Genomic DNA, 24,351 nt, shown 5'->3' with positions numbered 1-24,351 from the left:
GATCGTCTGTCTCGGCTCCTACCTGGCCTTACGATAGTTTAAATGTGCGTTCTTGCGGTTGAAGCAAGACTCTGCCCTCCTAGCCCAGATACCCACAGCCTGGCCAGTCGGCTGTGGCCCTGTGTTTGTTTTCATCACCTCTCTTCACTGACTCTACAGTTGTTTTGCACAAACATTGTTGGCCTTTCTGTAATCTCTAATGAAAAGAGCTTCATTTTTAAGTTTTAATTTGTCCGTGTTGTGGGCTCCACATCTGAGCCGAACTGCAGATCTGTAGGTGCGGCTTGTTTTCTCTCTTTGATTGTGTGCATCACTGGGGCTCTTGCAGCTGTAATTTGCCTTTCATCCACTTCAATGACGGCCCAAAGAAAACACAAAAGAAATCCAACCAGAGGAAAAGGAGGGGAGAGGGAAACACCAGCCAATGGTCTTATAATCAGCAGGGGAAAGATCGGCTTATATAAATAAATTAACAGCTAGGAACAGTGTAGGATTTAATGAAGCCTGACACAGATCAGGTGCACTGGAGTATGTCTCGAGGTTCGATATAATCAGAAACCTGCGCCTTTAGAAGGCGTCAGGCCACAGGCCTCAGCCAGACTACATTTGCACTGTGTGGAGGAGTTCCTTTTGGCCCCAAACTTAAGCATGGAAGAGGTACAAGATGTGGGGACTTGCCAAAGAGAAAAACCCCTTTTAGCATGGTTTCTGCATGGCACAGGGCAGAATCTTGGTGCTTCAGGGCAAACAGCAGAAACCATTCTTGCCCCAAGCCCAGTGGACAGGAGACCCAGAATCCTTCTGTTCTCTTTCCAGTAAAGTAATTGTTCTTGGGCTTTGCTGTCACTGACCTCCAAGCTCCCAATAAAACTAAAGTCCCACGGCATCGGACCAAGAAATAGGAAAAGCCATTTGAAGAGTCAGCAACAGACGTGCTGGAGGCAAGACTGGCCCTGGGTGGGGAAAACACCTATTCTTGGAGGCTCATGACCGGAGTCATTATGATACTGAAAAAGGTCGCTGGGGGAAATTTTAAGATGGTCTCTGGTTAGGTTTCTTTTCATTTCTTTTTAACTTACAAGTTATACATGACTATATCCTCAAAAAGTGCAAATAATTTTTCTAAAAAGAAGTTCATTTCATTGCTAACCAGTACCAACCCCCTCCCCAGAGGGAACAATGAGAAATTGTTCGAGGTGTATATTTCCAGGCTTTGTTTTATACCTTTACAAATGTATATGTTCAAATGTATATGTTCATGTCTAATTATGCAGTTTGCTTTGGTTGGGGTTAGTTTGGTTTTGTGTAAATAGTATCAACATTTGCTCACTTTGCTGGATAACTTGCTTCTTTCCATTTGACAAAGCCTTGAGGATACTTTGTTGCACACCGACAGGTTTACCCCATCCTTTTCAGCTCTTGTCTAGCATTTCGTATCATGTCGCTCTACCACAGTTTATTAACTGCTCCCCTACTGGTGGTCATTCAGGTTGTGTATAGGTTTTCTTTCTATGATAAACAATACTGCAGTGAACATCCTTGAGGTCGCCTCTTTGTGCAAGTTTCTCTGGGATAGAATATCTGGGTCAAATGGTGTGCCTGTTTACATTTTAATAGATGCTTCAGGTGGCTGAGTTTTACCTTTAAAATGAACCTGCCCCCATTTGAGAGGGTAACAAACCAGTGGACACCCTGCATTATATCCCGTCATGTGCAGAAGCCACATAGTCTCTGTGACTATCTCTCTTTCTCTAAAGTGGGTGGAGTGCTTGCAAGCTGAGGACAATTTTTGTTGAAGGGAATTTTAATCACAGAGACTTTTTTTAATGCTGATTTGCGGAGAATGTGAGCCTGGCTATAAGATGCAGCTCGCTGGAGCTGTGGCCACCGTAGCCTGGGAGTTAATTCTATCCCTGGTTCAGCAGGCAGAGCCCTGTTCTCCATGATTAATGAGTTCCACTTGGTTTCTTCAAAGAGTGACTATGCTGTGCCTTGCTGTTATTTATTTATGTTTTCTACTAAAAAAATTCGTGTCAAACACATCCTTTAAGGTCAGTGCACATTATTGTGCTGCAGACAAAAATATTCCAACAGCCACAAGTAGGCCCACGTGCCAACAGAAAGTCACTAATCCTGTGGCCTTGTGCCCAAGGGCCCCATAATATCCCTGAGAGGAGCAGGACTTCCTGGCTGAAAGGAGGCACCCAGCTTCTTTCTGAGGAGGGTCAGGGCTAATGTGACCTGAGGAAAGGTAGTAGGAAGTGCAGTGGCTTTCCAGTGGGAGGTTTCAATGTGCAGGCAAAGCTGCTAGCCCCAAGTGGCTCCAGAGAGGAAGGAGAAGTAGAAGAGAAGCCAAGGGACCCATGAGTTCAAAACACCATTTCTTCTAAGAGTTGCTACCCTTGTTTCTATTGTGCATTTAGACCAAGGGCTCAAAGTAACGTGACTTTGACGCTGAGCATAGCGGATGGTGTGACGGCCATATATGAGCTTTGCCAGCTTTCTCCAACCTGCCAGAAATCCAGGACTGCCGCCTCTAGGGCTTGAGGCTTGGGTATAACGCTTGGTGGCTCAGGGGAAAAAGCAGCAAAAGAGTGAGGTGTGGCTGAGCGACACGGGCGCTCACACACACACAAGCTTGTTTTGTCTTCTATGTGTAATTGTGTACAATTGAACCTTTTAGTATCATTAACTGACATACCCAAAGGCAAAGGCTCTGATCCAGAACGGGAATGATAGGGCACCACGTCTTGGCTTTCAGCAGCAGCAGTTTCTTTCTCAGGCAGCAGGACTCATTAACTGGATGCTGGACTGGAGGTCTCCGGAACTCGCTAGAGAGCAGCCAGCTCCAGTAATGAAGGGAATGCGGAGAAAGCTTTGAGCCTGAGGTGGCCCTGACCGAAGTCCTATTCTCAGTCGGCCTGCTGGTTACTGGGGCTTGTTTCAGCACAGTCTGTTACAAATCTTTTCCTCTCTTTGCATCTCCCTACTGCCACCAAGGGGCTGGGAGAAGGGATACAAGGACCCTGAGGGCCGTGTGGTCTTCCGTATCGCTTCTCTGGGGCACTTCCGACAGCTGGTACCGAGGTGGGAAGATAGTCACTAGGACGGAGACTGGGGCTGACGTGGGTTGTCAAAGGAGCCCCAAGGGCTTCCCTGGTGGCGCAGTGGTTGAGAGTCCGCCTGCCGATGCAGGGGACGCGGGTTTGTGCCCCGGTCCGTGAAGATCCCACATGCCACGGAGCGGCTGGGCCCGTGAGCCATGGCCGCTGAGCCTGCGCGTCCGGAGCCTGTGCTCCGCAACGGGAGAGGCCACAACAGTGAGAGGCCCGCGTACCGCAAAAAAAAAAGAAGAAAAAAAAAAAAAGGAGCCCCCAAGATGCCTCATCAGCCTCGGCCAACTGCAGACCAGGATCGCGAGCTTGGGAATAGTGTCTACGGGAAGCCCTGAGCTCTCACCGCCGTCATCATTTCCTGGCTCTGAACTCCTTACAGGGCCACGTCCCCTCCTCTTTCCCCAAGAAGGACCTGTGTCCACCTATCTATCTACCTCTGGGTCGGGTGTGGTTCATCTTCAACCTCCACCCTCCCCTTTCTGCAGCTGCCCCCTCTCTCGGTGGCTCCTTTTCTTCTCCTCTGGCATTCCTGCACGTTCTCCACCTCCCTCTACCAAGGCCTCCTGCCAGAAGAGCCCGTCAGATTCCCAACACAGAGCCTTCATTGCTTGCTTCTTCCAAGTAGCTGCATTTTTACAGGAGACCAAACCTAAGGTCGGAGGAATTACTCTCTTATGTTATAACCACAGTTCTCAGCCACCAGCAAACTTTTGGGGGAAATCATCTCTTGAATGGGCAGAGAGAGGTATCTCTTTGGAAGCCCTAAAATCTTATCACAAGGTCATGGATCCTTGTGTTCAGAAGAGCCCAGCTTTTTTTTTTTTTTTTTAAACAAGGGAACAAATCCACACTTTCATTTATTTACTTTTCAGTAAGTTTAAATCCTTGAAGGGTGCAGCATCACACGGATTCTGTGTCCAATGGCCTTAGCAGGAAGGTTGCTTTGGAATTTGGCATGAACCATGCCACTGTTTCCATGAGCACGAGTTATCTTTCCCCAGATTACTCTGGTTTTGTTAGGTTTTCCTCCAGGAGTTACTGTGTTGTTCTTTGCTTTGTACACGTAAGCACATCTCTTGCCTAGATAGAATTCAGTTTCATCTCGAGCATATACACCTTCAATTTTCAGGAGACCTGTGTGCTCCCTCTGACCTAGACCCTCCTCCTAGACCCTCCCTAGACCCCGCTTATAGCCAGCAAAAATGACCTTGGACCACAGCCTTCCAGACATATTTGTCATTTTAGAAGTCCTGTTCCCAGCAGGCCTCCACGGGGTCCAAGATGGCTGAAAAAAAAAGACCAGAAGAGCCCAGCTTTTAAGTAAAGCAAACTCTCTTGGTGAGATACATGTGTATAGAGAGTTTTTTTCCAAGGACCTACAACGTAGAGGGACAATCTTTAAGAAGACATTGCTTTTCACATTGGAAGTGGATGCAGTTTTGTTTCTTCTCCTCCATCCTTTCACTTGTCCCAGGTAATACCAAACTTCTCCGCCTGTGCAGTGTTTCCAGTTTATGCACTTCTTGAACCTTGGGACTGGAGGAGAGGAGAAATGTTAAAGCCTATTGGCAAACTCCCTGAAATGTGAAGATATGAGACCTTTTCCCTAACATCTCAGGAAAAAATCAAGAATGCAGTGGAAGGGGGACACTTTTCTCCAAACTTTTCTTTTTCTCATTTTCATACCCTCAGAGAAGGTAGCCAACAAAAGAAGGGCCTCTTTCTTGTGGACATACCCACTTACAGTAATGGAGAATATCTCTGATGTCTCAAAGACCTAGAGCAAAGCAAAGATTCCAGAATTTTCCTCCATCAGCCTTACTGTTTTTTTTCCAGCCTACACAATCATGAAGCCTATGTTTATAACTAAACATTTCTCTGGCGCCTCCTTTTTCTTATTTCCACGCCATCATTGGGGCTCAGTGGAGCCATTCTGGCCTCAGCTGCTCATCTCCCTCCGCACTTGGAAGTATTATTAGGTCATTTCACAGCCTTCTCATATGCAGTCAGTATTTCCAATTCTTCTTAGTGTTTCCTCCTGATAATTCAACTAAAAATAATAGAAAATCATGTTCAAAGTCTTCTGGTTTCACAAACCAAGCCCCCTTTTCTTTTCCACCTTGAAACCGTTAGAAAACTTTTAAAAAATACTTTTTTCCATGATTTTGTGTAGATTTTGCTATAGCCCAAGAGATAAAAAACCCACAATAAAGGATCTTCTGGTGGTGTTTCTAAACTCAAGCCAAACCCAGCACAGGATGAATGGCTCTCAAGTAGCCTGACTCTAATGGAGGAGCTTTGGCAAACATTCGATCTACATCTGAACTTTTGGCTCCTTCTAGCAACAGGGGATGAACAAACTGAATTAGGGAAATTAAGTGTGGTATGGAGTAGGAACCTTCAGCCAATACTAAATATTAAACTGAATTAAACACGTTGAAGGGCCAAGAAATATCTGCTAGTCCTTCATGATTTCTCATTTATTTAGATCACAGTGTTGTGTCTCCTGCTGGAATCAGAACAAAGTGACTGAGAGAATTTTCTGAAAGCTACTCCCATCTGAAAGGTCCAGTGTGATTTAGTTGACTCGGGGGGTTCGGGAACTTGGAATCAAACTCAACAAGGGCTCTAAGTGGCCAAGAGCTAATCCCAAATAAATCACAGCCCCAAACAAGGTGTCGAAAATGTAGCTGACTCTCAGTTCTACTGCTGAGCTCTTCAATGACTTACTGCATTTTTCTACCCTCTTCCTCAATTTCTTCCTCCTTGAAGAAGACGCGATGACCTCTGGTATCCTTGAAAGTGAATGGTTTCAGTGATTTCCTCTGTAGGCGTCTCTTCAATCCTTGCTTTAAAGGCTGGTTGCAGTTTGGTGGGTTGAGTGGACGTGTGGGTTAACTGGCTTCTCACCAGGTCTTGTCAGCCCTGCCTCAGCTAAGGTGGAGGCTTCAAACTGGGGGAACCATTTACTAGCTCTGTCAGTTCCTCAGTTGCCCCTTAGCAGGACTGGTTCCTAAGCTAAATGAGCAAGTATGGAAAACATGGAGCCTCATGGCTTCCTTTCACCTGTCCTTTGCATGGTCTTCTCCTTCCACGGGCACCTTAAGGTGGATGCCTTCAGGTGCGACCACCTCCAGGAGAGGACAGACCCGTGGTGAAGACGGGTGGTGAGCCCTTTTCTGTAGAAGTTGCCTTGTCTACAGCCAGCCACCCTTTTCGGGGAACCCTCAGCAGAAAGGCCATCAGAGCTTTCTCATTTTCTTCCTGTAAAGATGAGTTCTCAAGCAGGAAAGAACATCAGTGCTTACTTTACAGAGGAGCAAGCTGAGACCCAGGGAGGGTCAGAGACTCGTCCCGGCTCTCACACCTGGGTGAAGTGGCAGAGCTCAGTTGAGGAGGAAGCCTGCTTCCAGGGCAGTGCTCCCAGTCTAGTGCTCCTCCATATTCCGTGCTGCTCCCCTCCAGGTACCGTCCTTAGAGTGTGTCTGCTACACATTCTGGATGGCCAGCCTGTCATCAGCTTCCACCAGGCCTCTTAAGCCACTGCTCGGAGTTGGCCTGGAAGGGACTCTTCAGAGAAAGCCAGCATGCGTTGGTGTCCTGATCGGTGTGCAAGTGATCCAGGGATGGATGGTCTTAAATCATTTATCTAAAAGTAGCCAGTGGTTTGGGGTACACTCCTCACTCTCTTAACTATCTTGTGAGGCTCTTTTTTTTTTTGATGCAGAAAGTAAACAGAACAATGTCAATGAAAATATACGCACAGCAACCACGGCATAGGAGATGTGGTGAAAGGGAAGGTCGAAATTTTTCTGTAACTGCAGAAAAGCAAACTAAACCCGAAGGATCCTAATTTAAGAGAAAAAAGAGAAGAAAATAAGGGAGAGAGAAAAGATAAAATGTGTGTGTGTGTGTGTATGTCTGTGTGTGTGTGTCTGTGTAAAGAGAGAGAGAGGGTGGGAAGGAAAATCTAAATGAGAGAGGGCATTCTTGTTTTAGACCTAAACCACACTCAGGGGGAATTTTCTGTTCGCAGGTTGGGCATTTCTCTTGCATGGCATGTGTGATCTTACAGTGCCAGGCAGTGCTCCAGACCCTTCTGGGAGAATCACATCTTTTTAGAGTAGGCAGAGCTCATGGCTGGGTATGGCTGTTCCCCATTTGTGCTGTAGTGTTGCAATGTACTGACAAGGATGCTGGAGAATATTTGACTCTTCCAGGGTGGAAGGGGTTCCTAGACAGTCCAGAGGATGTTTTAGTAACTAGTCACTATCGGGTCTTTTGCTCTGGAAAATCAGGATAATAAGAGCTAGGTGAGACCTTGAATCACTCTCCACTGGGTACCTAACCCACCTCTCAGTGATGCTAAGGGAAACAAGGGGACTGTTCAGCCTGAGATGTAATGTCAATATGAAAATGACCAAGTTTTGTGTGGTCGTTTTTGTTTTGTTTTTAGCCACACTGCGTGGCATGTGGGACCTTGGTTCCCCGACCAGGGATTGAACCTGTGCCCCCATGCCCCCTGCAGTGGAAGCTCGGAGTCCTAACCACTGGACCACCAGGGAATTCCCCAGGCGGAGATGATTTTTTTTTTTTTTTTTTTTTTTTTGCATGTAGGATCTTGGTTCCCCGGCCAGGGATCTAACCCGTGCCCCCTGCATTGAAAGAGCAGATCTTAACCACTGGACCACCAGGGAAGTCCCAGCCAGGTTTCGTTGAATTGAGTTTTTTGTTTGTTTTTTAACTAGTGGCAACTCTGCTCACTTGATTTCTCAAACTCTGTTAAACTCCTTTCCAGGCACTCATGAGTTCTTCTTCCTCTCACTCTGCTGGTCTGCAGCAGCCAGTGCAGGGAGGTGGACAGAGACTGACTCTCCTGTAGGGAAATAGAGGGTGGAAGATTTGTGAGCGGGCAGGGCAATCTCTGAATTCCTCAGTGGATCTGATAAAAATGAATACAAGCTCCAAACCAAGAGATCAGTGTACGAGTAAAAAGGCTCAGGTGCCGTGCTTGAGACCATCACTATCCATCAGACTGAGAAAGGAGTGGAACTCCACAGCCCCACCCCACCCTTGCAGCAGCCTCCATTCCAAAGCTGTCTCCTCCTCCTTCCCACATTTTTTCCCTGCCTTGGCACAGCCTCCTCTGCTCAACCCCTGCCCGAGGCTCATCAGCACTTAGAGTCCCCTCCACAGCACCCCACTTTTTTTTTTTTTTTTTTGCGGGACACAGGCCTCTCACTGTTGTGGCCTCTGCCATTGCAGAGCACAGGCTCCGGACGCGCAGACTCAGCGGCCATGGCTCACTGGCCCAGCCGCTCCGCAGCATGTGGGATCTTCCCGGACCGGGGCACGAACCCATGTCCCCTGCATCGGCAGGTGGACTCTCAACCACTGTGCCACCAGGGAAGCACCACCCCACTTTCTTTTATGCTATTTTGGCATGGGTGAGTCCTTGCTTCCCAATCACACTGAAGGGCCTCGATTGTAGACACCGGGTCCCGTACATCGATTGTAGACACTGGGTCCCGTACATCTTCCTTTCCCAAACTCCTCCATGTGGTTCCCGGGCACGTAGTCAACCCACTTAATAAGTGAGAGTTGGTTGATCGGTTGGTTAGTCAGTAAGTGAAAACTGCCATTTGAAGAACCATGTAAATCAGCCTTCCTGTCTGGGGAACGCCTATCATGGAAAAATGTGAAGTCCCAAATTTCAGATCACTGCGTCCTCACATTCATGAGAAGTCTCCATGAGTTCCCATCCAAGTGGTGAGCCAGCAATGCAGGCCAACAGCCAGGGGCTGTGTATCCAGCCCACTAGGATGAAGACAAGGCACACCCTGTTGGAATGGGTTAGGGATGATAATAGGGGGTTTGCTTGAGTGCACACCTGGGGGAGTTGAGGGGAGAGGGTGTCCTCTGGCCCTAATACAATACTGAGTGTCAGAATTCAGATTTTGGAGTCAGACTGATCTGAGTTTGAATCCGAACAGAGGCCCAGAAGGAAACAGGGTCATGTGAGGACAAAGGCTGAAAGTGGAAGTCGTGTGGGTGGTAAGATCCATTCCTGATCTGTTTTCTCTTAAAGGTGGGGCTCATTCCATTCTCCCTCATCCGTCTCCCATTCACAAACACACCCACCTACTAAAACAGAGTCCTGGAAAGTCCTCTCCCAAGTTTTTCCTCATTAAAAAAAAATTTAATTCCACGTCCCTGGTCCCCACAGTCTTTTGCCATCTACCTCACTTCTCCAGCCAGGTCTCCATCCTGTGGCTGTCATGTCCCCTTCCCAGGGAGGTGCTGCCTCCTCCACTCTTTGCCTTGAGCTCCTGGGTCACCCCTTCTCCATCCAACCCGCCCTTGACTTTTTTTCACTAGAACTACAGGGACCTGGTAGACATCCACCCTCCCTGCCAGCCTCCTGAGGAAACAGGCTGAGGTTTACCTCCTGGGCTCAACAGAAAAGGAAAGTGACCTGTGCAGGGCAAAGAGCCTTCTGAGAAAGAAAGCTCTTAATCAAACACAGATATCAAGAATATTAGCAAGGGGACTAGAGAAAATTGCTATCAAAGTAAATTGCTTTTTGTACAAATGTTCCCTTTACCGGGGTTTTCCCCAGTGTGTCATTCTTTCTTTAAGCTTTGTGAACAGATGCTCTTTTGAAAATGTTGATTAACTTATCCTTTTTTTGATCCCTTCCCACTCACCCAAACTCCTGGGAGCAGTGATTATGCAAAAAGCCAAGTCAAGCCTCTAAAGTGTTCTTCACCTGAAGTAGGCTTTGATCCTCCAGGGGCAGAAATCTCAGCCACATCTGGGCAATCAATTTCACAGAACCTTAAAAATGGACCTATCCTTGGGAGGTCATCTCATCCAGTTCTCTGCCCACAGAGACAAGAGGCTGTGATCTCCTGGGACAAAATGTTCTCATAGTCATTACCATCCTCTTACCCATTTTCCACTGAGATCAATGCCACATCTACTCCTTTCCAGCCCATGATCAATAGTGTCTTCAGAGTTCTTCCCTGAGGGTGTGAGATGGAGCAAGATGGCATTCTAGCCTCCAAGAATTTGTCACATCCTTGGCAAAGACTGAATCCCTAAAAGCAAGAACAGGATTAGGCCCTAAAGTCACTGGCAGGAGCCCCGCAGTTTTCGTCCTGGGCTAATGCACATATTCTTATCCAATGTTCTGCGTCTTTTAACCGTCAAGCTGTTGACATATGAGCATCCCATAAAAATGATTAATTGTTGGAAATGTATGGTTTTCTTCCATTTTTTTTCTCATAAGGTTTAAAAAAAAAAAAAAAACCTCCAGGTTGATTTCCACAAGCCAGATTTGATCCCTATGACAGACAACACCTGCCTCTCGTTGATTCATTTTTACATCTTCATTCCAAGGACACAGCCTGCATTGTAGAGTCCTGGAGAATAACACAGGGGCTGGGCATTGAGGTGGGGAAGCTGTCCTGGCCTGCAGGTACCAGTTGTTGTGCTATAAACATGCCAGGAACAGGCTGGATTTATGGAGGATTGGTGCCACGTGGCATCCATCTTTTCAAGTAGGGTCTTAGCAAGTGGTTTTCCACATCCCTTACTGGCGACCAAAAGGATGAGAATGTGCTTTAGCACTTTGGCCAGGAATGAAGAAGACTTCGAACATGATGAAAACCATTGTCTCCAGGGACTGACTGAATGTCAGGTATGGCAGTGATGGATTGGTCCTCAGTTCAGGTCATAGTCAAGTAGATCTTCCCCGAGGTGTTGTGTAGATGAGGGAGAAGTTCAGGCTGGTCTGAAGTCCTTGTATTCCTCTTGTTTGATACTCTAGCTGTTTGGAATTTGGGGTTTGTGTTAAGCCTTGATTTTTCTAATATAAATTTATAGTGCTGACCTCGAGGTAGTTCACCTGACTTGGGGTTGAAACTCCTGAAGGGCCACCTACATTCACTGGAGCCATTTTGACCTGACAGCAGACACAGGTATAATTAACGTGTGAGACAGGAAGAAATGATAAGACCCTTTTCTTCACCACGTATTTGATTCTCTTTTTTAGTGTTTTACCATTTTAGACAGGTAGTTTCCATTGGCTCTGATTTCTATAAGATGGACAGCATGGTGAATAGAGACCTGAATTATCCTCCCCATTCCCCAAAAGATTATCATAAAAAAAGAAAAAAGACAGTGATAATACTGGAGAAAATTCAGAGTAAATTAATTTAGCTCTGTTCAAGCCTGGGCGAGTCAGATTGGATGCCCATGTTTGATCTATTCTAAACCGTGAAGAAAGCCAATGGGAAAAATAGACTGGGAAGGAAAGAGAAGGGATATTAGCACAGACGTGGAGGCAGACAGGCGTTATAACCTTCTTTCCAGTTCTAGTTCTACATTAAAGCATGTAATGATGAAATGTGATTTCCTTAAATTACTTTACGTTTATTTGAAATCCAGAGGAGAAAGACTCATACTTTGTGCCCACTTAGAGGCATGCATATGAGGAGGGGCAGTTTGCTATATCAAATGAACATCGCAGTCATGGCAACTGATGACGGACATGAGAGACCACTGAAGGTGCCTTAGATAAAACTCAGACCTACGTTGGTTGTAAACAACAGTCACTATAAAGACACAGGAGCATTTACTTGGCGCTAGAGGCCTTTCTTATTGTGTCTGTTCTTCTGGTTATCGCTGGAAGTAAAGACAAATCATTTGAAGGGGAAAGAATCCAGTAATGTACATACTAAATGACCTAGAAGCAGAAAGTGACTCTTTAGCTGCCTGCAGTGCTGGGGAGTCATCCTCAGCAAGGTAACATCTCTGCCTTTTAGCCACGGCCATAGAACTTGTTATAACTTGATTTTTTTTGTTTTCTCTTTTGTTATAGTGGACATCCCAGAAATACATGGGAGAGAGGGCTATGAGGATGAAATTGATGGTGAGTATTGCTATGATTTAGAAGATAATCATGACAGTCAAGTTTGACTATAAAGACAAAAACAAAAATAATGTCTGGGGTATTGGAGGGCCAGAATTTAGAACTATCAGCCAGAAATATAAGTGAAAAGAATCCAGAGAGGAGTGAAGAAACCATCAGTTGCTCTCTCAAGGTCAAATTTAGCGATTTAGAAAGTTTATTGAGTTCCCTCTGCCTAATCTGAGACAGGTCTCCTACTTTGGGCAACTTTCGACACTGATGAGCTTCAAATCTGAATAAGCCCTTTAGAAGTGAAAGCCGGGCTTCTCTACACATGTCTTTGCTTGAACCCACTGACCTCCTTCCAAAAAGGGCCGAGTGAATGAGCGTCACTCTGAATATTCTCTCAGGCCTGCTGTGGTTTCCAATTCCATGGCTTTCAGGAACCCTTCTCACACCCTCCATGACTCCAAGTTGGGGCTTGTTGCAGGATTTAGGTTTCTTGTCCACACTGCCCATCTCATGTTATCATATTTATTCCAAGCTCTATTTTTCTACTTCAAATACACATACTTCATGAGGCTGAAGCAAGAGTCCTGACTGGAAGGGCACTGAGCAAACACGCAGATGTAATACCTTCCCTCGACTCAGAGCAACGCAGGTCTCTCTGGGAGTCTCTGAGTGCCAGAGTTGATCCCCAAGAGAGATCACCAAGGTTCCCCTCAAAGAACAGCTTTAGACCAAGATTGATGCCTTTAAGAAGAGCAGTTTATAGAGCAGCTGTTTTAAACCTGACCTTAATCAAACACTTCAAGTGTAGCTATAGAAACAGAGTGACTAACCCAAACAGCACCTTGTTAACTGAATGCAGACTCTCCCTGCAAAGCCCGGTCTAACGTTCCTTTTATGGGCAAAGCTGCACAACTGACCTTCACAGAGAGGCTGCAATAGATCAAGCAGCAGAAGCCCTAAGATGGGGTGGAAAAAGTAAGGGATGTGGATGGAGAAAGCCTGATTTATACTCCTAGTTTAACTGCTTGTTAACTCTGGGAACTTGTGTTACCTCCTCACTTAATCTCTTAAAACCTCTGTTTCCTCATCTATTTTTTAAAATTATAATATCACCCTGCCTTCTTCATGGGATTATTAGGAAATCCCACAAAATTCTCCATGAATATGGTCATGCCTTGGCCACACTATAGAAATATAAGTATATTAGTTTGCTGGGGTGGCCATAACAAAGTACCACAAACTGGGTGACTTCAACAACAGAAATTTGTCTCCAAATTTCCCTTTTTTATAAGGACCCCAGTCATACTGGATTAGGGCCCACACTAAGGACCTCTTTTTAACTTGATTACTTCCGTAAAACCCCTATCTCCAAATAAGGTCACATTCTGAGGTACTAGGGGTTAGAATTCAACATCTGATTCTGGGGTGGGGTGGGGGGGGGACACATAATACATAGCAGTATGGTTAAGATTTAGGTCAAAAGGTCTGGTGGCTCAAAAAAATCTGCTGCTTGGATGGCCAGGAATGCTAACTTGGGAAACACATTGTGTGACAATAGCCTCAGCCTGTTCTTTGATTTAAGCTGAAGCAGTTGGAAGTCGAGACGAGGAGGCAAAGAAAGAAGGGTACCCAGAACACAGGGCCGCCCCAGGTGCTCCAAAGGCTCCCTGAAGCTTCTGTGAAAATCTGAGCTTCCCTAATGTGAATCAGATTCTTTAAGTATCTAATCCTTAGACCATACTTACTATGTGCTGGTCACCAAGCACTTGGCAAACATTAAGTCGTTTAAACCTCCTAACAAGCCAGGGAGTTTATTAGTAACGCCATTTCACAGACGAGAGAACTGAGGCAAAGAGAAGTTAAATAACTTGCCCAAGGTTACAGAGCTAGGATGAGGCAGGCCTGGGCTTTGAAGCCAAGCCATGTAGCTCCAGGGTCTACAGCTTAGTCCTGGGCTCTGAAGAACCTCTGAACTGGGCTGGGGGAGCCTCAGTTATTTCACCCTGAAAGAAGCAGTGTCTGCAGTCTCTCGTGTCCTTTATGTCCTAGATGAGTACGAGGTGGACTGGAGCAACTCTTCCTCCCCGACCTCCGGGTCTGGGGCTCCTCTGGCTGACAAGGAAAAGAGCTGGCTCTACACCCTGGATCCCATCCTCATCACCATCATCGCCATGAGTTCACTGGGCGTCCTCCTGGGGGCCACGTGTGCGGGGCTGCTGCTCTACTGCATGTGTTCCTACTCGGGCCTGAGCTCCCGCAGCTGCACCACGCTGGAGAACTACAACTTTGAGCTCTATGATGGCCTCAAGCACAAGGTCAAGATGAACCACCAGAAGTGCTGCTCAGAGGCCTGACGGATTGCACCCAAATCACATCTGACGTTTCATTCCAGTAAGAGGGGCTTGTGAAGATGATGATTTTTTTTCCTTTGGAAACTGAATGCCATAATCTTGATCCAGCCGATCCAGAATACTGAAGGTATTCTGAACAGACAGGCAAGTCGGGGGAGGAGGGGAGATGCAGCCTCTCAGGGGGTTGTGACCCACCTAGGACCGCGTGGCTGAATCATTGCTGGGACAAAGACAGGAGCTCATCTCTTTGGGGGTCACAGTTCTGTTTTGTTTGTGAGTTTGTTCTTATTATATTTCTTTGGTCTGTGAGCAACTCAAGAGGCAGAAGAGAATGACTTTTCCAGTACAGAGCAGGGATCAATAGTCTCTGCTTTCTCTTTTTAATCAACCCTTGGAAAGCAAACGGTCTTTTCAGACTTTCCATCTTTAGAGAAAAAAATTCCAAAACAAAGCCGTTCAGTTTATGCCATCCTCTGATCGTCTTATGACTTCCGGGATTTGCTGTGGTATAGCTTCTGCCAGCCAACTTGACAAGCTGCCGTTTCCAGTCCTAGCATTTCAGTAGGATGTTGTTGCCTTTAACTTTTTTTATCCAGGGGAAAATTGCCATTTTAGGGTCAGCATGAACAGCTCTTTCTTACATGAGATTTAAAACAAACCAGAAAGGAAACTTCACACGTCAAAATCCATAGAAGCGCCTCCGTGTTAGAAGCGGACAAGCCTTAACATGCTTTGTGAATAGGAGCCATTCATTCAATCGAGACCCAGAATTTGTGGCTGTGAGGCTACTTTGTGGGGCCTCTGGTGGTGGTTTTGCTTTTCCTTTTCCTTCCTCCTTGTTCTTCTAAAACATACACACATGCACACACACATACACACGTGCACCATACGCACACACACACAAGCACGCACACATATACACTCATGCACTCATTTGTCAGGTCTCTAAGCCCCAGGAAACAGCATTATCTGATATTCTCTGAGATGGGGCTGGGGAAATACAGGCTACTAGTATGTTTCTCCATCAGTGAGATGTAACTGGCGACCACTGGCCGGAAAGGAGAACAGTGGAAAGAGCAAAAGAAGTCCATCCTCTGGGATCTTGCAAAGGCTGAGAGGACCGTAAGAGACATAGTGATAAATCCGTCTCTCCAACAGGCTAGTAAACACTGACTTCTCCTTGGGATGACAGCCACCACCTCAACCTTTCAGAAGCCTCAGAACTAGGATGTCCATGAGCTGATTGTGACCAGAAGTCTGCAAGCGCTACGGACCAAAATGCTAATTCTGCTTCAACCCCAGAGAGACCTATGTTCTTACACACACACACACGCACAAATTTATGTATTTTTTTATTAAGTGCCTTGAAAGAAAATGAAGAAAACGTATTTTCCTTCTACGTAGAAATCAGTGAATACCCTACAAGCTAAGGCATTCCTCTGTTCCTCTTCCCTGACCCAGCGGCTCCACGCCCAGTTTCCCCCGCATAGCTGATCCTCCTGATGGAGTAAGCCCTGCCACCCGAGTGCTAGTCATAGCCCTAGAGGACTCTCAGCTGCTCTAGAAGGGGAGGCATCCGGAATCGCATGAAACTGTGTGAAGGATAAGATTGTCCACATCAGGATCCAAATCTTGATTTTGTAGTAACGCCTAAGGATTGCCTGCGTGCTGGAAATACATTTGAAACCCAAACAGTATGCCCAGCCTATTGCTTATCAGTGGTTAAACTGTCGGACCATTTTTGCTGCTATGGTCACCCACAATTTCATTTGTCTCATACCCAGGTGAAAGGGGAAGGTTCACCTGGCTGGTTCCTTTAAATGATAACTTATGGAAATGCTAGTTCAGGTGGTCATGTCACAGTGTTCTTTCTGTATGCAGAGAAGAGGGAGAGTTCATACCGACAGCTATGTATTCATATGTGCGTGTGTCTTTGCCAGCCTTTGAGTTCTCTGTATCTACTGTGTATGTGAATGGTCACGTGGGACCCAGTGATGTTGTTGTGACATTGACCTAGGGCCCGAGAGTCACTGCTGATCTCGGCACTCATTGGCACAGTGGTAGTTAGAGGTGAAAAGTAAAGCTGTCAAGCCCAAGGACTTAGCTGCAGGCATCCCCTGAGCTGGGCGTGCGGCAGAAGCAAGTTCTTAATTAGCCCACCTTCCTCTTCGGCTTTCCATGTAACTCAGTGTTCAGGAAGCTAGCAAGTCCAGGGGCTTCCGGAGTTAGCCTGCAGGAGAAGAGAGTTCAAAAGCCAACACGGGGTGGGGTGAGGAGTACTTCCCTGGCGGTCCAGTGGTTAAGACTTGGCAGTTCCACAGCAGGGGGCACGGATTCAGCCCCTGGTCGGGGAACTCAGATCCCACATGCGGCGTGGAGCAGTCACACACACACACACACAAACACACACACACACACACACACACACAGCCGACGGCGGAGGTCCTGGCCCTCTCATGTCCCTTGGGCCGTTTTACAACTCCCCAAAGACCAGCCCTGCCTCTGGCCCGCAGTTCACCTCTAAGTTATGTACAGCTCAACCTGCATCCCTCTAAAGTCCTGTATCCATACTCACCATTGGCTGGTTTGAGGCCCCGCGTGGACTCTGAATGCTGAACAAAAGCAGAGCATCCAGGGCTACATGTAGATACCTCACCAGCACTGGAGGCTGGTCTGCCGGAAGACAGAAAGACAGTGGGACCTGATTTTAACCTGACCAGGGGACACCCCGGTGCATTTGTTGTCTCTATCTGCAGGTAGGCTAGCTGACCCCTCTCCCTGAGTCCTTCCCTTTGGGAAACCCTACTCACAGTATTGATCTCCTTTTTTGCCTTGTACTGAATGACACATTACCTCCACGCTCTCCCGGACTAGGCAGTCAGCAGGGCCACAGGGCTGCTTCCTCTCTTAGGTGGGGATGGGGAGTTGACAGGGATGAGGGTCCGAGGAATGAGAGCATGAATGGCAAGAAAACAAGGGAAAAAGTTAAACTGTCACACAGAGGTTAACTTTTCCAAGGTTTTCAGTTAAAGGTATTTGACCATTCGCTGGCTGAGCCAGATCAAGGGAACTTGAGAGCTTTTACTGTGATTCGTCAATGTAAAAAATAAACAACAATGTCAAACTGTGTTTATATGATTTGTATAAAGCCTTTTTAAGATTACTATTTAAATAAACATTATACCAGAGATATTTTTCTGCGTGTTTCTTTATTGGAGACAAAGAGACTTGGGTTCTGGGTGACCAAATCATCCCAGTTTGCCTGAGACGTTCCTGGGTTTTAGCACTGAAAGTCCCGTGTCCCAGGAAACCCCTCAATCCCAGCCATATCAGGATGGTGGGTCATTCTCTTGGGACAATGTTTCTCAGCACTCTTATGTGAAGTTAGTAGGTAGATTGGCTAGCTCGCTTTTTTTTTTTTGCAGTACGCGGGCCTCTCACTGTTGTGGCCTCTCCCGTTGTAGAGCACAGGCTCCAGATGTGCAGGCCCAGTGGCCATGGCTCACGGGCCCAGCCGCCCGTCAGAATAGGAAATGTTACCTGTGTGGGTCCTCGAAGCTTCCTTCCCTCTGCCCATTGGCTTCACAGTAACGTTAACGCTAGTTTCTATCAACAAAAGGGAAGGCTCCAAAGAAGCCTGAGGACTGAGGCACAGGCTCGGCTTGCCCCTGGATTCCCACCTCCCAGAAGCCCCAAGCCTGCTCCCCACCATCCGAGGCCAGTCCTCCTCATCCCTGGCTTCCTGGGGGCCCCTGTTAGGAGCTCCTGGAGGAAGGACACACCTTCCGTGTTCTCCCTGAAGATGGGGCCAGGGACTTCGGAGGGAGCTATGGGTCAAGTTGTTTATGCAACTTATCCAGAGAATGATGCCTGTGTCCCCTCTCTTCCCAGCCAGAAAACCCCATAGGACAATTTTGTGTGCGGGAGCGCTGTTTCTGTCACAGCCGGCTTCCAAGTGCAGCAAGAGAAAGAGACCCTTGGCCGCAGGTGAGCGGTCCTGTATCCCTCCTCCTGCACTGTGGCGCCAGGTGAGCAGGGCCCCTCTCTCCACAGAGGTACCACCCGAGCCGGCCTTGCCCACGTGCACAGGGAGGCACCCGGAAAAGTCCTGCACCAGCAGAGAGGTAAAGCCCAGGCCCCTTGCCAAACCAGCAGGGCCGGGCAGCTGTGGTCAGGCGTGGCCCCTCCTCTACCCTAATTCAAACAAACCTCCCCTGGAAACCCGGGCAGTTCTGTTTGCAAAGGGCAGGCTGCAGCCTCCGCAGCTGCCCAGCCCTCTCAGAACCGTCAAGAGCCAGGTTGCCGTAGTTTGGAGCACAGCTCTGCTAATAAATCTCCATCCCCAAGCCCTTGACTGCCTCCACTGGGAACTGAAGCCCAGCCTTTCAGAGCCCCCTCTGGCAGCCCTGCTGCCTTGCCAAGCCTTGACTCCAGGGCCCTGGCAGGCGGCCTTTCTGGATTGGCCTTTTTTCTTCACCTTTGTCCCTCCTCCACCCCCTCATCTCACCTCTCCTTGAGCATTCACATTTCTATTTCCAGCCAACTGTTTTTAGATCCTATGGGAGTTCAAAGAAAGCTTTAGAGGGTTTTGCAAAATCCACCAGCGCTCCTCTCCCCTTGAACTTGGACATGCTGAGGAGGTGGGAGAACACTGGTCCCAGAGCTTGGCACCCAGCGTTCTCAGTTCTGCCTCTAGCTCTGTGACCTTGGGAAAGCCATGCACATCTGGCGTTTTCCAGGTGTAATGACCTATATACACTACCAAAAGTAAAATGGATGGCTAGTGGGAAGCTGCTGCATAGCACAGGGAGATCAGCTCGGGGCTTTGTGTCCACTAGAGGGGTGGGATAGGGAGGGAGGGAGGGAGACGCAAGAGGGAGGAGATATGGGGATATATGTATATGTACAGCTGATGCACTTTGTTATACAGCAGCAACTAACACATCATTGTAAAGCAATTATACTCCAATAAAGATGTTAAAAAAAATAAAAAACCAAATCAACAATGATAATAAAAAATAGTGAACATTTGAGTTAAATGAATTTTGAGCCCCAAACTCTAATATCGTAGCTGATGGAGTAGTTCTTTTCGGTTGTCTGAATCTGTGCTGTACAAAGCAGTGAGGATAAAGCTTTGCAGATGCCTCCCCTGTGCAGAGAGGCTGGGAGCGCATCTTCAGGCTTGATCCTACTGTGGAGCTGGCTCAAATCCAATCCCTCACAGCAGAATTGCTCTTTTTCCCATAGCCCTGCACTAATAGCTCTTTTTTTTTTTTTTTTTTTTTCACAGTACGTGGGCCTCTCACGTGCAGTGGTTGAGAGTCCGCCTGCCGATGCAGGGGACGCAGGTCCGTGCCCCGGTCTGGAAGGATCCCACATGCCACGGAGCGGCTGGGCCCGTGAGCCATGGCCGCTGAGCCTGCGCGTCCGGAGCCTGTGCTCCGCAACGGGAGAGGCCACAACAGTGAGAGGCCTGCGTACCACAAAAAAAGAAAAAAAGAAAAAGAAAAAAAAGAAAGAAGAGCAGAGGGAAGAGCGTGTCAAGCAGAAGGGCCAGCAGGTGCAAAGATTCAGAGGCAGAGGGAAATCTGGCTGCAGCAAAAATGAGGGACAAGGGGAAGCATCTCACTCACCTTTGTATCAGGACCCCCAACTCATACCTGACTCTTACTGTGCAAGCTCAAAAAATGTTTGTTGAGGGCCTCCTTGGTGGCGCAAGTGGTTGAGAGTCCGCCTGCCGATGCAGGGGATACGGGTTCGTGCCCCGGTCTGGGAGGATCCCATGTGCCGCGGAGCGGCTGGGCCCGTGAGCCATGGCCGCTGAGCCTGCGCGTCCGGAGCCTGCGCGTCCGGAGCCTGTGCTCCGCAACGGGGGAGGCCACAGCAGTGAGAGGCCCGCATACCGCAAAAAAAAAAAAAAAAATGTTTGTTGAATGCATGAATGAGTGAATGACTTGTATAAAGTCCCCTTTTTCTGACAGACATCAAGCTGCCTTTTTGTGGTACGCGGGCCTCTCACCGTTGTGTCCTCTCCCATTGTGGAGCACAGGCTCCGGACGCGCAGGCTCAGCGGCCATGGCTCACGGGCCCAGCCGCTCCGCGGCATGTGGGATCCTCCCGGACCGGGGCATGAACCCGTGTCCCCTGCCACGGCAGGCGGACTCTCAACCACTGCGCCACCAGGGAAGCCCTACCACAATTTTTTAAAAGCACTTTTCCTTCAAAGAAAAAACCCCATGTAATACTTGGGACATGCCTAAACTGAAAATGTATTTATTGTTTATCCAAAATTTGAGTGTAATTGGGCATCCTGTATTTTCTCTGGCAACCCTAATTGAGAAGCTTCCTGTTCACCATGGACTTCCTAGAACATTTCCAGGATTCAGGAACCATCCTTTCAAAAGCAAAAATCAGTGCTTGTGGTTTGATAAGAATGAGTGTACAAGCCAGGCGCAGAAAATCAGGGGGGTGCCTGCCCTAATTATAGACTCAGCCCTAGACACAGGCCATGAAGTGACTCCCTCAGCCCTCACTCACTCCATCAGTGAAGAGGTGAAGATTAGAAATCTCAGTTGGGTTTCCCATCTGTTGTTTAATCACCGGGATCCACAAATGCAGTAAAAGCTGGTTATAAACCCCTTCTTACGATTGACCACGTACCTAGAATTACAGTTGCTGATGGCGACGCTCACACGATAGCCTTGTCCCCCGCCATCAATGCATCTTCACACCAGAGTTGGTAAGAACCCATGGGGTGCCCAGATGCCTAACTGTACAATCATTTGCACCCATGCCTTCTCAATGAAAGAAACAGCTCATCGTGAAGCAAGAAACAACAGGTGTAAAAGGCAAAGGCCACTTTGGAACCATTTGGACCAAAGAACATGGCTCAGCATAACAAGACCGCCCACAGACTTGGCACGCCTGCACTCATCTGCCTGCGAGGTGAGCCTGAAATCAGACCACAGCCGTGGAGTCTGCGGCTGCTGTTCCAGGTGGTCCCACCTACTCCTTCTCTCAACCGAGACTAAAGGCAGCTGGGGAGGGCGTGGCATGAAGAGATGGGTCGTGTCCAAGTCATTTTTACTAGGTGCTGACAAGTCACCGCGAACGTCTGGAAATGGCATAGCACGGCAGAAACACACAGGTCACGATGCACTGGTGAATGATTACCAGAGGGGAAATTCATTACAGGCTGCTCTCAGCTCCCATCACGTGAGGAAGTGTTACATTAACAAGATGGAAGGTCCCTGCAGTCCCCGCCCCCACACAGCCCCCCACCGCCAACGCCTGCCACCCCACTATTTCAGTTTGTGTTGCATGGAGGGAGGGGAGCCCAAAGGCAGGGGGGAGTTAATTCAGCTACACTCATCAAAAAGGGGGTCATGGTGGCAGCCAAAGCCAACTGAAGCAGATTCGACCTGCATGCCACAAGAGAGTTTTTCCTTACCGCCTGCACCAGCTATGACCACTGCAGTCTGGCGACGATCTATGACATTAAAACAGAGCCTTTTTTTTTTTTTAGCTGTTCATGTCACTTGCTTTCCATCCTGGATGTGTGTGTTTCCCCGTCCATGTGCCTGGCCTTGTCTCTGTTGGCCCCCAGGTTGCCTGGTATTTCTAACCTTTCCTGGTGAATGATTACCAGAGGAGAAATTCCTTAGAGGCTGCTCTCAGCTAGACACAGACAGATGTAAACACAGACAGATGTAGAACGTGGTGGGTGCCAGCCTAGAACCCGCACTGGAGACTGCGGGAGACTAGGATGAATAAGACATGCTGGCTTTGGAGCCTCTCTGGATCAACACGATCTGGGGTGATGGAAACAAGAAGTCTCGCTTTTGTGGCAGCCAAGAGGACATTATAGATGGAGTGGCCTTGGAGTCCTTGGTAGACAGTGTCACAGGCCGTCATTGTCTCTCTCCTCTTTCTAATCTCTTCTCCAATTACCACTTCCCACGTTAAAGAATCACAGGGCACAAACGGAAGGTTAGCAGAGAGTCAAAAGCATGCAGACAGAGGGGTCAGTAGTTCTTCTTTAATGAGATTTCTGCTCCTTCAAAATGCCATTCACATGCAGAGGGGCCAGGCAGCCGAATCTGCTTTCTTTCTTTTTTTTTTTTCTTTTTTTTTTTGCGGTACGCGGGCCTCTCACTGCTGTGGCCTCTCCGTTGCGGAGCACAGGCTCCAGACGCGCAGGCTCAGCGGCCATGGCTCACGGGCCCAGCCGCTCCACGGCATGTGGGATCTTCCCAGACCAGGGCACAAACCCGTGTCCCCTGCATCGGCAGGCAGACTCTCAACCACTGCGCCACCAGGGAAGCCCCGAACCTGCTTTTAAAGTCAAATGCAAAGCCAGGCCCGGAAGAGACAGTCTCCACCGGTGCCCTCCCCAGGAGGCCAGAAAACTCAGCACCTTGGCCTCGCCCCTGTGCCAAGCCCCTCACCACTCAGAGGCCCTGCCCGGTTCCTGTTGCCAATGTTAACCTAAAGCGGGTGAGAAGCCCCAGCACGCCCGCCAGCCAATACGATGTTAAATATTACACCTCCCTGCCTGGGCCTGGGCTGAAAGCCGCCATTTCGTTATGCAGCTTCCTCTGGGTTAAGGAAAAAAGAGCACGCCGCTCCCAGATGCACCCCACGGAGACCTGCCCTCAGTCTCCCCAGCGCTGGGCAAACCTTCAAAACTGTTCAGTTTGTCTAAGCCCCATCCATCTTTAATGTCAGAGTCTACATTTTCTCCTCTCCTTCTTTTTCAAAGCAGCCAAAAAAGAAAATGTCACTGCATTTGGGGCCAATTCAAAAGTCAGGCGTAGATGGATGTTCTGTTTCATTCTCCCCGTGTCTTTATGTCCCGTGGAGTCTTTAGGGGCTGCATCTCGACCCCCCTCCATCCCTGTGTTCAGTTGGTGTCTTGATGTCTCCCCTCTCTCCTACGCTCCTACTTGCCTTCTTCTAAAGCATCAGCCTTAGAACTCACAAAACCCTCTGTGACTGCAGCCCCTGCTAAGAGGACATCATGTTGATTTGAGGTGGGGGACGGGGAGGGAGCTTGCCAGGTGAGGCTGTCACCACCCCTATCAACATCCTGCCAGGGATTTGGAGGTTGAACAGCTGATGCAGGTAAGTGTCCCCAGTGCTGCCTTTTAGCAACCAGATTCTCCAAATTTGTGCAAAACACATGGAATCATCCCAAGCTGTGACAGTTTGGTTGGGAACGGTGTATGCATCTCCTGTCCCTGTATGCCTTAGAAAGAATCTTTAAGCCATGAGGGGCAGGCGGCAGTTCTGATGAAGATGCCAATCGGAATGCATCTCTGACAGCCCCTGGCTCACCCAGGAGTGGGGAGCTGATGCACTGATTGATACCTGGGGGCGAGGCTGTCAGCTGGGAGGACACAGGAAGGAGATAAGGGACTCAGCCAGTGTCAGACCGTCCTGACACACGTCGCTGTAAATCACTTTGGGGAAACATTCTAACCTGCCAAGAGCCGAGAAGGGTGAGTAGGTAATAAAGAAACGGTGAGAAGCAGCTGTGTGGGCTGCCGGCTCTGGGATGGACCCTGGCCTTGGCTCTTGATGGAAATGTACAAAGCTCGTAGAACTCCATCCAGCCCTCCTCAGCCCAAGCGGAGGTACAGCACTTAGTTCATTGCAGTGGGTTAAAATAGAACGCGGGTGAATTTTAGAGTATGTGAATTATGCCTCAGTAACACTGCTATAAATATATTCCAACCAGTAGCCCAGGATGACTGCAGTAAAAATCCTCCGTCCCCACCCCTGCCCCCTGCCACCGTCCACCGCCTGCAGGAAGGCAGTAGAGACCACTGTTGACTGTTCTCACCCTGCCTTTGCCCACTGATACCTGGAGTGAGAAGCAGCCCATGGTGAGCTGTGAGGAAAACAGGCCTTAAAGGTGCAGCGTTTTGATGAGAAAAGATTCCTCCAATTCCAGAAA

At 48.2% G+C, this 24,351-nt stretch overlaps 1 protein-coding gene and 1 pseudogene across 2 annotated transcripts in view; one reads left to right on the top strand and one right to left on the bottom strand.

Moving 5' to 3' along the window:
• The window catches only part of NRP2 (neuropilin 2), a 117,487-nt gene extending 99,902 nt beyond the window's left edge, over positions 1-17,585 (top strand). For both annotated transcript variants that reach the window (XM_060106141.1, XM_060106140.1), the window contains exons 16-17: positions 12,001-12,051; positions 14,092-17,585. In XM_060106141.1, coding sequence (XP_059962124.1) covers positions 12,001-12,051; positions 14,092-14,396 — 356 coding nt within the window. In that variant the 3' untranslated portion in view covers positions 14,397-17,585. The remainder of the gene's footprint in view (positions 1-12,000; positions 12,052-14,091) is intronic.
• LOC132495150 (large ribosomal subunit protein eL33-like) lies at positions 3,968-4,392 on the bottom strand (annotated as a pseudogene).
• Positions 17,586-24,351: the final 6,766 nt, after the last annotated feature.

This window comes from Mesoplodon densirostris, chromosome 8 (assembly GCF_025265405.1).
Source record: "Mesoplodon densirostris isolate mMesDen1 chromosome 8, mMesDen1 primary haplotype, whole genome shotgun sequence".
Lineage (NCBI taxonomy): Eukaryota > Metazoa > Chordata > Mammalia > Artiodactyla > Ziphiidae > Mesoplodon > Mesoplodon densirostris.
The sequence above is the reverse complement of the archived record's forward strand: the minus strand, read 5'-3'. Positions and strand labels throughout refer to the sequence as shown.